The sequence below is a fragment of the Callorhinus ursinus genome, unplaced genomic scaffold (genome assembly GCF_003265705.2).
Source record: "Callorhinus ursinus isolate GAN/ISIS: 27379988/994484 unplaced genomic scaffold, GSC_fseal_2.0 scaffold2, whole genome shotgun sequence".
NCBI lineage: Eukaryota > Metazoa > Chordata > Mammalia > Carnivora > Otariidae > Callorhinus > Callorhinus ursinus.
The window spans coordinates 26185511-26199378 of NW_027397064.1; the positions used below are offsets into that span (position 1 = coordinate 26185511).

General features: G+C 35.7%; 1 protein-coding gene across 1 annotated transcript in view; it reads right to left on the bottom strand.

Annotated features, from left to right (window-relative positions):
* The window catches only part of PTH2R (parathyroid hormone 2 receptor), a 76407-nt gene that overhangs the window by 34440 nt on the left and 28099 nt on the right, over positions 1-13868 (bottom strand). The window contains exons 5-7 of the mRNA XM_025887090.2: positions 7859-7956; positions 3442-3631; positions 2094-2247 (exon numbers count right to left, since the gene is read on the bottom strand). Coding sequence (XP_025742875.1) covers positions 2094-2247; positions 3442-3631; positions 7859-7956 — 442 coding nt within the window. The remainder of the gene's footprint in view (positions 1-2093; positions 2248-3441; positions 3632-7858; positions 7957-13868) is intronic.

Here is a 13868-nt window from a genome sequence, read left to right on the forward strand (position 1 = left end):
AGGTTTCCAGGGCCTTGAGGGGGCTAGCTATTGTTGGGAAAAGGTCATTTATTACCATCTAATAAAACCTTAGTCATGAGACCCTTCAGATGTATCTCAGTGGACCATATGCTTGGGGGATGACTGCCAACATGTATCTTGGGGGGTTCAGAGATAAAGGAAATTCCCAAAGGAATTTTTATACAACAAAGTAGACTTAGAGGATCCTGGAGGATGAGGGGCTTAGGCTAGGATTGCCTTTTGCCCTTAGCAAAGTATTAACACTGAGGCAGTTGAGTCCCTAGGGGAATGTCGCTCTGCCTGTTTCAAGGACTTGTCAATGGGCTGTAGGTAGTAAGGAAATTTAATAATTTTTCTTCTGCCTTTGTTTCCCACATCATTGGTACACAGATATAATTTTGATTTGAAGGCAAACTATCAAAAACTATTCAGGAAATTTCCAAAGTACCCTAAAAAATAAAATATCCTTTTTATGTTTTTAGTAACTGCTAGTCAAAGGGAGAGCTTTAAAACAGACAAGCTGCCTTCAGAAATACAACTTTATTCACAATAATAATTTCATAATAAATGAAATGTTATAGTAAATAGACCCTTTGTCTTCTAAAAGGTTACTCATTAACTAGCAGGAAATGCATTATTCCCTACTCCACATTTTCAAATGTTAAAAAAATAATATTAAAGCCAAACAAACAAAGAAATACTCTTATTTTGGAGGAGAAAAAAAAAGCCCTTCAAATTTAATCCTGAGCCACTCAGTTAATTTTTTTCTTATGCTGAGCCCCTTATAATGTGGATATAAAAATAACAATGGAGATCTGCAATTGTTGATCATGAGGCTTCTTAATTGTAACCACATATGAGTTTCAATTTCTCTTAAATTTGAACAAGCAACATCCTTTCCCCATGTCATGTTGAGTTAGTGCCTAGTCCAGTGTAGTGCTGAGAAGGCATTTTTGGAATGTGAGCTAAATATCCTTTTTTTAAAAATTACTTATGCAGAAAGCAATTTGAATTATTTCCTTCCAAAAGACATGGTCAGTCTACATAATTAGTTTGTAATTTGTATCATTAAATGCAGTCAAGATGATCTTTTAAATTCATTTCTGGTATTCTCATCATACAACCTAAAAATACAAATCAACAATTCATCACTATAGCTTAGAAATTTAAAAATCAAAATATTTAGGATAAAATTATTGCTAAATCAGGACATTGACATAAGACATGAGCGTAGCAGTTCTCAATGTGTTCTCTTATATTTCCACCAAAGAATTCTCTCAACAATCTGACCTAAGAACACTAACCATAAGTTAAAGATGAAAAGTTTGTTACCACTGGGAGGATTTTAGACTTGATCTTAATAACTTTCCCAATGAACAATGGAAGAGAAAGAAAGAGGTATAAAGGTAAGATAGGGAGAGATTTCAGGAAAATGGCTGAAAGTATGCTAATGATAAGTGATACAGGAAAATGTTGGGGTTCGGAGCAAACAGTCAAGATTTGAGACATCTTCTGTGCAAAAAGGTGGTTTTATGAAAGCATGGGGACAGGACCCGTGGGCAGAAAGAGCGGCACTGCGGTTGTGACAGGTGTCTGATGGTACACTTTCAAGTTCAGAGGGGGTTAAGGCTAGCATAAGTCCCTAAGGAATTTTGGAAACATGGTTTCCAGGACCCTGAGGGGGCTAGTTATTGTTAAGAAAAGGTCATTTATTACTGTTTAGTAAAAACTCAGTCCTGAGACTCTTCAGATGAGTATCAGTGGGCCATATGCTTGGAGGATGATTGCTAATGTGTATCTTATGGAGTAGAGATAAAGGAAGTTTCCAAAGGAATTTTTATATGTTAAAGAAGACTTACAGGATCTTGGAGTCAGCATAATGTTAAGCTAAGATTGTCTTTTGCCCTTAGGAAAGTGTCAACATCAAGGCAGCTGAGTTCCTAAAGGAATGTCACTCTGCCTGTTTCAACGACTTGTCAATGGGCTGTAAGTAGTAAGGAAATTTAATTTTTTCTTTTGCCTTTGTTTCCATCAGTAGGTTTAACAGAAATCCATAATCCAGTTTAAAGGGAAAGGAAACAAAAATACCTTACCCCAGCCTATCAAGATGAAGCCCCACAGGTATTTGGTGTCCGAAAAGAACGCCACAAAGATTAGACTATGCAGGTAGAGACCTTCCACCAAGATCCAATAGTAATTTGTAGCCAAGAAGTAAATGAACATCACAACAGCAATCTTGCACCCAATCTGTTACAAATAAACCAGAATTGCATCATTTTAGAACTCTTAATTATACTACATGCAACAGACCATGAAAAAGTAGTTCTGTATTTCTTTTTTATGATCTGTTTCCTGTATGTAGGAAAGCCAAGAGTGTTGAATGAGACCAGAACAAAGTTATTTTAAGACAACATCTCTAAGACTATGGGCTCAATTCTGTTTTTAAAATAAGATATTTTTCCTTTAGAAGTTACCAAAAAAAACACTTTTCTTTGATTTTTCCTATTTATGAAAATAATACTTGATCATCAGAGAAAATTAGAAAATACAGAAAAGCATAAAGAAGAAAATAGTAGCCATTATTCTACCATGATTTTATTTTATTCTCATCTTTCTTATGCCCCAAAAGTCAATGGCTAAAATAATAAGCATTTACTACATCTTATGAACCTATGCATTGGCTCAGTGATTCTGCTGATCTGGGCCAGCCTCCGCTAATCTTGGCTAGGCTCATTCACAGAGCTCTACCTTTCACTGGCACACCGTCACTTCCATTTCATTCTGTGGGATAAAACAAGTCACCAAAACCAGCACAGAATCAGAATCAGCAGGGACTACAAAGTTACAGGGCAAAGGCCAAAGCCACAGAAAGGGCATTAATTCATACTATCAAGACATATAATCTCTTATACTTAATTCCCAGATATAGCACATCAGTGATCTAATTAACTGAATTACTGAGTGATTCTATTTAGTAAATAACACCAGGACATTTCAGAGCAGAATCAAGTACCCTGGAATCTTATATTGGAACAAGTCTGAATCTAAAGTAAAGAAGGTAAATGTTGTGGGCTTTAAAATAACACACTTCTGGTTTTGCAAGTGGGCTCTTTACTTTTGAACATGGTAAGCCATGAAAGCTAGTATGAGCTCCATCCACATCAAATGCACTCCAGTCAGGTGATTTTTGAAGTTTCCATGCCAGAATGTTCTTATGGAAAGAGCTCAAGACTTTTAATAGTCTAAGATGATGAGTAATTAGGCGTAAAGTTTAAGGACAGAATTGAGGTAGTAAATATCATCATATAAATTAGTCATCTATCTTGGTTAATTCAGAGATTACATAAGCCAAAACAAGTTAAGATTTAGTGGCCTGTAAGATTTTAGTTGTCTGTAATGTTATAGGAATCAGTAATGAGAGAAAATGGTGAAAATACTTACATATTTTGATTTGTCCACAGAAGGCATTTCTATGGAATTTTGTAGGTCATCCTGCATCAACAGGGACTGCAGCTCCTTCACTCCTATGTGAGCATGGACCACTTTGTCCTTGACAAAGATGCTTACAGCTCTCAGCATGAAAGATACAAACAAGTGCATGTGGATATAGTTCCTAGTGCAATGCAATCGTCTATGGAGAGAAAATATTCAGTATTTAGATTTGGATGAAATTAGACATAGGTAAAGAAAATACATAAATGTAACAAAAAAGAAGAAAGTATAGTAAGCCTGAACAAAGACAGAAACCCATTACTATCTATTTCCAATTGAAACAACTGGGATCAAAAACTAAAATGTAACTCTTTGAGAAATAATTTCAAATTTAACCTGATCTACTACTGTATTTATCCCGATTTTGCAGAGTTAACAATTGTGCTATATTAAACTAAAGCATTATACTAAAATATATATTAAAGTAATAATTAATAAGTAATAAGTAATGACTACTGGAGAACCATTTTGAAAAGGGATAAATATTATTTAAAAATGGAGCTTTCAGGGGCACCTGGGTAGCTCAGTCAGTTAAGCGTCTGCCGTCAGCTCAGGTCATGATCCCAGGGTCCTGGGATCGAGTCCCACATTGGACTCCCTGGTTAGTGGGGACTCTGCTTCTCCCTCTCGCCCTGTTCCTGTGCTCTCTCTCTCTCTCTCTCTCTCACTTGCCCACTCTCTCTCAAATAAATAAATAAAACCTTTGAAAAAAAAAAGTGGAGCTTTCACATTTTCAACACATACTCTACAAGAAAAAGTAAATATTTTGATAACACTACACAACTTTATGTCCTAGTAATGTTAAAGAGTAAACAAGCTTACTTTAACATAAAAATCTTGGGTTTATAAAAGAATCTTAGACACAAGTTAAACCATAACATACATAGGAGTAGATATAGTATTACTAATTTCCTGTACAAAAAGCTAACTCCAAAAGATATCTTTTCTTAAAAACACTCTTAAGAAAGGATTGTAGAATCTGGCCCAGCTCTACCATTGCTTGACTGCAAGACAGGGCAGCTTTCCTGTACAATGATCACCCTATTACTACTTCTCTTCCAGGAAGGACAAAGTACATAAGTGTAAGAGAGTAAAAAATTTTTAATCCAATAATATATTTTTACATTTCATAATATAGTAGGTGTAGGCCAACTGAGAATGAGCTAAATTTAGACATTTTGGAAATGTTATTTTGTCAGTATGGTGGGGGCATGTATACATGTCCATTGTGCCCAGACAGTCCTCCTCATTAATCAATTCCTTTTGGGGAGTGTCTTCACAGGTGAGTGGGATTTGACCATATAGGGTTATCAGGTATCTGTGGAAATTATTGACTGTGAATAGTGATATCACAGTATATAAGTAGGTATTGATTTTTAGAAGACTCAACACTATTTATTATCTTAATAAAAAAGTATTTTGTTTTGTGAAACAGAAGAGTTTCTGAAATTTTTGTGTAACATTCTGCTATATAGTATAGTAATTATATAAAAAGTATTATAGAAAGAATTTGTTAAACAGAGTGATAAATTACTATGTAAATTGAAGAATTACTACTTAGTGATTTGTATCCTCCTGAAACCTTATGTAGCTTTTTTTCTCATAAATACTCAGCTATCATTCTGAACAACCAGAGCTACACTTAGTATAATGGAATGAACTCCGGATAGGAATTGGAAGATGACGGTTCTGTTTCCAGCCATACCACCTATGACTTTGTGACCTTGGACACTGAACTTCAGTTTCTCGGTCTGTAAAATAGGATAATACTGCCAAGCCAATTTCACAAGGCTGTCTTGAGGAACCCCTCCATAATTCCACAAATCTGTGTTTCCCTTCTACTTTAAAAACTTCATTAGCTCCCTATTCTCTACCATTACACGATAAAATTCAAAGCCTTTGACAAAGACGGGCAAAACCAGTGCCACAAAATCTAGTTTCTTCCTAGTCATTCCTATATGGCCACTCCATCCTATGCACCAAATGCTGCATTCATATGGGACTCTTCTGTGTTCCCAGAGTCTATACTGCTCCTTCCTAACTCTCAGTTTTGCACATTCTGTTCCCATCATCTGGAATATACTGAATTCCTTCTCATCATTGCAACATCAGTTCACATGTCAGTGTTTTCTGGGAAGTCTCTCTCTCTCTTATCTAGTCAGTTTTAGCCCCCTTGTTGTTCCCAAAACCCTTTATAAAAGCCTGTATTATAGTATTAACAATATTTTATTTGATAATCATTTAATGAGTCAGTCTCTCATATATACTGCTTTTCTTTTTTTTTTTTTAAAGATTTTACTTATTTATTTGAGAGAGAGAGAGAGCATGAGAGAGGGGAGGTCAGTGGGAGAAGCAGACTCCCTGCTGAGCAGGGAGCCTGATGTGGGACTTGATCCCAGGACTCCAGGATCATGACCTGAGCTGAAGGCAGTCGCTTAACCAACTGAGCCACCCAGGCACCCTATACTGCTTTTCTAGTCTGTAACATATCTTAATTTGTCCTCCATGAATACTAAAAAGAGTCTATCATATATGGTAGAGAAAAAGCTTGTTGTGTCAATGGACTAGTGAATCAATAAAGAAAAAGTTTTGGATATATAAACTATACTGTCATAAGATGAGTAATCGCTTTAAAAGAAGTAGTTGGAATATTAAACTAGTCATTTATTTATTAATTCAACAAATATTTATTAAGCATCACTATATATCAGGTACATTACAACCACTAAGAATGCTACAATGAGCAAAAAATAAATAAATAAATAACTATTCTCATGTGGCTTTACATTCTAGAGGGAGAGATAAAAAATAAAAAGAAATAAACAAAATAAAAAGATAAGTAAAACATCAGATAGTACATTAGATAGTGATAAATCCAAAGAGAAAAACAGCGAAAAGAGGTAGAAGAAGTTTCAAAGAAGAGGGGATTGTAAGATGATAGGAAACAAAATATAAAACATTCTGTTTTTTAAATATGTCATCTACCCCCCTTCCTTTTCCCATGTATAATTTAGCACTAAATTCCTAAAATTGTATTGTCTTAATTAATATACCTCAAGATCTTCCCTTTCTATCCAATCCTCAAACCCACTGCCCTTGGCCAGGCCACCATCTTCCTGTCCTGAGTTACTCTAACAGCCTCTTCCAAATGGGCTTCCTATTGTGCTTCCCACCAACTCACACTCCACCTCACAAGTGACTTTCATGTCATTCTTCTGCTTAAAATCCTTCAATGGCTCCTCATCACTCTTAGGGTAAAGTTCAAATTTCTTCATATAACCCACAGGTCTCAAAACATTCTCAACCCTGCTTACCTCTCCAGTCTCACTGCCCATCACTTAGCTGCACCAAAACTCTGCAGTCTGAAACATTCCATGCTTTTGATCTAAACTTAGGTTTGGAATTCTGTCCCCCAGTATTCTCTTTTGGTTAAATCTTATTTATAGTCATGCATCTTTTGAGATTTCACTTCATCCCCATACTCTGCCTTCCCAATTACCATACACCACCTGAATCACACCATTTCTCACACTGTACACTGTTTTCTCAGATATGTGTATCACAAACCAGCTGCAAGCATCCTGAGTACGCATTTCCCATACATGTTGTGCACTGTGTTTTGTTTTGTCTTTAAAGATTTTATTTATTTATTTGACAGAGAGAGATACAGCAAGAGAAGGAACACAAGCAGGGCGAGTGGGAGAGGGAGAAGCAGGCTTCCTTGCGAGCAGGGAGCCAGATGCGGGGCCCGATCCCAGGACCCTGGAATCATGACCGGAACCGAAGGCAGACGCTTAATGACTGAGCCACCCAGGCGCCCCATGTTGTGTACTGTTTTATCTCAATATTGGTGCTCAAAATTTTGTACTGATTTACATTAAATTGAATTGAATTGGTCAAAAGTTTCAGTGGAAAAAAATAAACCATAACAGAAGCAATAAATACAACTTTAGATACAATATCAGATCATTTGGGAGATTATTTAAAATGAATTTCTGTCCAATGGCACCAAAATCATTTGGGAAGAATGAAGTCTTTGCATCATGAATGAAAATCTTTGTAGCTCATTCTGCTCTACTCTGCAGCCTTTTGCAAACAAATACACTGTAGTGCAGATCTAGAGGCTTAATGGTTTCATACTGCTTTGATATTTTTGAACATTTTTTTAGTTTTTAAACAATAAAAACCCTGAATTTCCTCATGAAAAATAAATTTTCAAAGCCAAATAATATTATAACACTAGGCTGAATTCAAAAACTTGTGCTGGGAAAAGTATTTGGGCCAGAAATTGTGAGACCTCTGTGTCTTCTATGCGTAGGACACAGAACCTGTCCCTTCATGGAGAAAGGGATTGGGAATCACTCACCTGAAGTAACCAATGATGAGAATAGCCCCAGCCAAGGAACCAAAGGAGACAGAATATCCAATTGTGTACATGACATAGAGGCGTTCAAAGAATTCTTGCTGAAGGGGAAGAGATTTAATTAGAAAAATAGCTTTTTTTAACAAGTAGATGTAGATAAACCTAAAAATCATGCTTCTTCCTGTTTAGAGACGGGCAGTGTGTTATCACATTTATATAACATAGATTATTCATCCGGCCTTTCTTTTATTTCCTAAATTCCAGTCAGAGGGTTTGGTTTTTTTTTTAAGATTTTATTTATTTTTTTGAGACAGCGAGATTGGTGGGGGGGCATGAGCAGGACGAAGGCACAGGGAGAAGCAGGTTCCCCGCTGAACAGGGAGCCCAATGAGGGGCTTGATCCCAGGACCCTGAGATCATGATCTGAGCTGAAGGCAGACGCTTAACCAAATGAGCCACCCAGACACCCCTCAAGTCAGAGTTAAAGATGTAATAATAATAATAATATTCAGCATTTCTTGCTTAAGTGAGGTCAAATTAAATATTGCAATATTTATTTAGTGAATTTTTGCACTGTCCATTTTAATTAATTGAAATTGTATACCTAATGTGATAGTTGAAGTAAACAAAACGTGTTACAGGGCTATTGTAAGAGGAAACTAGTAAAAACAATATGTCATTTTTCAAATATTATTTCTAGTTTTCCTTAAGTTTTTTATTGAGCTGTAATTTACATGAAATAAAACATACAGGTCTCAAGTGAGCACTTTGATGGGCTTTGACAAGCCATGTTTGCTGTGCACCTTGCCAGCCAAAAAACCACCCAGCATTCACTCCCAGGTAACTACTGTTCCAATTTCTGTCATCACAAACTGGCAGCATCTGTTCATGTACTTCATGTACTTTTTGACTGTTCTTAAACTTCTTAGAATTAGATAGTATATACTTAGTATATACTCTTTTTGGCAACATACTGTTTTTGATATTCACCATTATTGTTACATGAATCAATGGTCCATTCCTTTGTAATTTTTAAAAATAATTATAAATTCACAAGAACTGGAAAAGATAGTAAAAAAGTACCATTTATCCTTCACCCAGTATTCTCCAATGGTTACATCTTAACATAATTATACTAAAATATCAAAGGCAGAAATTTGACATGGTGCACTTTGTGTGTTTATAGTTCTGTGTCATTTTATCACATATGTAAATTTTTGTAACCAGCACTGCAGTCAAGATACAGAACCATTGTATACCACCTTGAAGACCTGCCTTGTGCTGTCCTTTAAAGTCACCCATAGACCCCTCTTCCCCAGCATCCCTGACACCTAGCAACCATTAATGTTTTCCACCTCTATAATTTTGTCACTTCATAAGTGTTATAGAAATGGAATCATACAGTATGTGACCTTTTGAGACTGGCTTTTTTCACTCACAATAATGACCTCAAGATCCATTCAAGCTGTTGTATAGATCAAGTTTGTTCTTTTTTATTGCTGAATACTATTGCATGGTATGTATGTAACCTATGTATATCAGTATATATAAAATGTTTCAAACTTTGTAGACAGCTTACATTTGGGTCAGATTTTCTAATAGATTTTTCAATCTCTGTTAATTGGTATAATTAGACCATTTTTTAAATATAATATTGATATGTTAAGGCTAAGTCCATCATTTTATCTTTCTATTTTCTATCATTCTATTTTTCATTTCTCTGTTTTATTTTTCCTGCCACCCTGTGTGTTACTTGAACATTTTGTAGAATTCCATTTTGATGTCCCTTTTTGTATAGTGCTTTTGGTGGTTGATCTATGTATTACATTGTACCATTAATGTGGAGTCTTTGACTACTGAATGCTTACCTTTCTTCTTTTCTAATTAAGCTATAATTAAGCATATAATGAAACTATAATCTAATCAAGCATATGATAAGCTATAAATCTCCTTCTAAGCTCCGCTTTTGTTTCCCCCAATTTTTTGATATATTCAACTTTCATAATTATTCAGTTCAAATTTTTGCCATGGATGGCATATATTCCAACAATTTGTGAATTGTCCACATATTTTATTTCAATTGATTTTCAATTAATTCTTCTGTGGTCAGAAAATACACTCTGTATGATTTTAATCTTGAGGTTTATTGACACTTGTTTATAGTCCAGCATATGTTCAATCTTGAAGAAGATTTGATGTGTAATTTAAAAGAATGTGAATTTTGTGGTGTTTGTATTCTATAAATGGCATTTTCATCAAATTGTGTGAAAGGTTATCCTATGGAAGTTTTGTCTAATTGTTTTACCAATTACTGAGAGAATGGTATTTTTATAAATTTCAACATGGTAGGATTTGATCATGTCTCCCTTTTGCTTTGACAATTTTTGCTTTATGCAATATGAAGTTCCTAAACGCATGCATATGTAGGATCATTATTTCTTTCTGGTAAGTGGATTCTTTTACCATTCTGATATGTCCCTCCAACTTAGTAATACCCTGTCTTGAAGTCTACTTAGCCACAGCCATTTTCTTATGCTTAGGGTAAGCACTGCATATAACTCATCCACCCTTTTAATTTCAACAAATCTATGATCTTCATATTTATCTGTATCTTTATATTTAGAGTACATTTCTTGCAGACGGTATATACTTAAGTTACACATTTATTACCCATTCTGTCTTTTAAGTGATTGTTTAGTTCATTTACATTGAACACAATCATTGCTATGTTGGGTTTAAATATAACACATTGGTATTGGCATTCTAGATGTCCTATCTTTGTTCCTTTGTACCTACTTCCTTACCTTTTATTTGGGGGGTGGTGTCAATTAAGTATTTCTTAATCTTTCACTTGTATTAATTTTTAGCAATTATGCATCCTGAACTTACCAGAGCCTCCACTTAAATAATATTGAACTATTTCACAAACTACATAAAAAGTTTACAAATGTATACTCAATTTTGCTTCCCAGCCTTTGCCCTTTTAGATTTTGTCTACATAGTGCTCACTTCAGCAGCACATACAAGAGATTTTGTCTACATAATTTATAAACCTTAGTAAGAGACTACTATGTGTGCTTTAAGCAGTCAATAGACATTTAAATGAATTATAAAGATATAAAGATAGATGTAAGTACAGTAGTAAATAAGGATGATAAGAATACAGTTTTGTTTATTATTTTAGTCTGTCATTTTTATTCATATATATATGAATATATATCATATATCATATGATATCATATATCATATATATATATATATATATATATATATGCGCACACACACACACCCATTCTGGTCTTCCTCATTCCTTCCTACCAATCTATGTTCCCATCTGGCATATTCTTCTTTGACCTAGAGAACTTTCTTGAGCATTTCCCATACTGAAGGTATGATGAAGATGAATTCTCTCAGATGTTTTCTGTCTGAAAAGTATCATTATTTTCCCTTTATCTTTATGCATATTATCACCTTAAAGATGTCATCCCATTATATTCCAGCCTCCGTTGTTTCCTGAGTAAAAGGCAGACATCTTCTTTATTGCTGTTCCCTAATATGCCCTTTTTCTCTGTCCACTTTTAAGTTTTCTTTTGACTGTGATTTACAGCAGTTTAACTATGATATATCTAAGTATGATTTTCTTTTAATTATCCTGCCTTGGGTTTCCTAAAAATCTGGAACATACAGGTTGATTAATTTCATCCATTTAGAAAATTCTTGGCCATTGTCTCCTCAAATATTTATTTTGTCCAGTTCTCTCTTTTTACCTCTAATTTCACATGTGTTAGACAATTACATGTTGTCTCACAAGCCTCAGATGCTTCCGCTATTTTAATTTATTTTTTCTCCTAAATAAATTAAAATATTTTTAATATTCAGTTGGAAAATTTCTACCGACCTCTTTTTAAGGGCATTAATCCTTTATCATGCTGTATCTAGTATGCTATTGAGCATATTAAATGAATTCTTCATTTTTGAATTGAATATTTCAATTTTAGAATTTCTATTTTATTATTTTTTGAAGTTTTTATTTCTCTGATTTTCCCATCTGTTTTATGTACCTTTTTCACCAAATCATCTAACATATTTATAATAGTTATTATTAAGTACTTATCTGCAAATTCTAACATCCGGATCATCTAGTTTTTTCTGCTCTTATTTTTACTCCAGATTTTGGGTCCCTGCCTTTTAATTTTGTATCACATTCCAGGCCCTGTAAGTAAAAGAATAGTAGAGACTGAAGTATATGATGTCAACTGCCTGAAAAGGCAGACCTCATCCTCCGTCAGGTTTCTTGGGTAAGGAAGCTGGATTACTTTGTTGTTAAACTAAGTTGAGCTTTGTTGTAGTTTTTGTCTCACGTTTTTTGTGATCCTGGTTTTGCGTTTTGAGAGCAGAATCAAGACTCCTTCAGCTGACCTCAAGATTTTAGCACTAGCAGCCTCTAGTGGCCATTATATGGATTTTAGTCCACCTGACATTTTCCAAGCCATAGAACTTTTGCGGCTATTTGAACTATCCATCAGTTTTTTGAGTTGCTAGGGATTTTACTTTGCTTTCCTGCCCCTCCCTGGCATGTGGGCTGTAGCAATCATGCACCATGTGCCTTAAAGTATGTCTCTCAGATCCTCTACTCTGTCCCATGACTTTGGCTAACTGCCGCCTTTCACTCTGAGAGTACTTTGCACCTCTTGGGAAATTTCTCTTAGCCCACCTGCGCTGTCCCCAGCCTCTGGCACATGGCCTCCATGCACTCAGTGAAGGCCCCATAGGGAAAAATTGTCTGGTGGGTGATGGTTCACTGTGAATGGGGCTCACTACTTGGGATTCTAAGCCCGTATGCTAACCCTTGTCTGTTAAAAGTTGGTTTAAGGGGCACCTAGGTGACACAGTTGGTTAAGCAACAGACTCTTGGTTTCAGCTAAGTGATCTCAGGGTCTTGGGGTCCAGCCACGCGTCTGGCTCAGCAGTCTGCTTCAGGATTCTCTCTCTCCCTCTGCACCCCACCCCAGCTCGCTTATTCTCTCTCTCAAATAAATAAATAAATCTTAAAAAAAAAAAAAAAAACTATTGGTTTAAGAGCCTGGCTCTTTTCTTTCTATCCCCTTCTATGACCTGGTTGTTCCTCTTCTGCTACAGACCCAGGGATTAATAGCAGTCATGGGTCTCTTCTCTTATAGGAAGGGCCTGCCCACTTCTAGAATTAGGATCGTTTAGACTTCTTGGCATCCTCAACTCACTGATGAGTTATTACAAATTGCTGATTTTGCATCTTACTCAGTTACTTTTCCTAACTGAAAGCAAAAGATTTTGCCTCTTGTTCCTTTAAAAAAAATTGGGGCACCTGGGTGGCTCAGTCGTTAAGCATCTGCCTTCGGCTCAGGTCACAATCCCAGGGTCCTGGGATCGAGTTCCACATCGGGCTCCCTGCTCCGTGGGAAGCCTGCTTCTCCCTCTCCCACTCCCCCCCTGCTTGTGTTCCCTCTCTCGCTGTGTCTCCCTCTGTCAAAGAAATAAAATCTTAAAAAAAAAAAACTGTTTACTACATATTCTTACCAGTTAATAAAATACTAAAACTTTTTATAGAAAATATTTGGGGGTGCCTGGGTGGCTCAGTCAGTTAAGTGTCAGATTACTGGTCTCAGCTCAGGTCTTGATCTCAAGATCACAAATTCAAGCCCCATGTTGGGCTCCACGCTGGGTGTAGAGTCTACTGGAAAGGAAAGAAAGAAAAGAAAGAAAAGAAAGAAAGAAAAGAAAGAAAAAGAAAGAAAGAAAGAGAGAGAGAGAAAGAAAGAAAGAAAGAAAGAGAGAGAGAGAGAGAAAGAGAGAAAGAAAGAAAGAGAAAGAAAGAAAGAAAGGGAGAGAGAGAGAAAGAGAGAAAGAAAGAGAGAGAGAGAGAGAAAGAGAGAGAGAGAAAGAAAGAGAGAGAGGAGAGAAAGGGAGAAAGAAAGAAAGAAAGAGAGAGAAAGAAAGAAAGAAAGAAAGAGAAAAAGAAAGAAAGAAAGAAAGA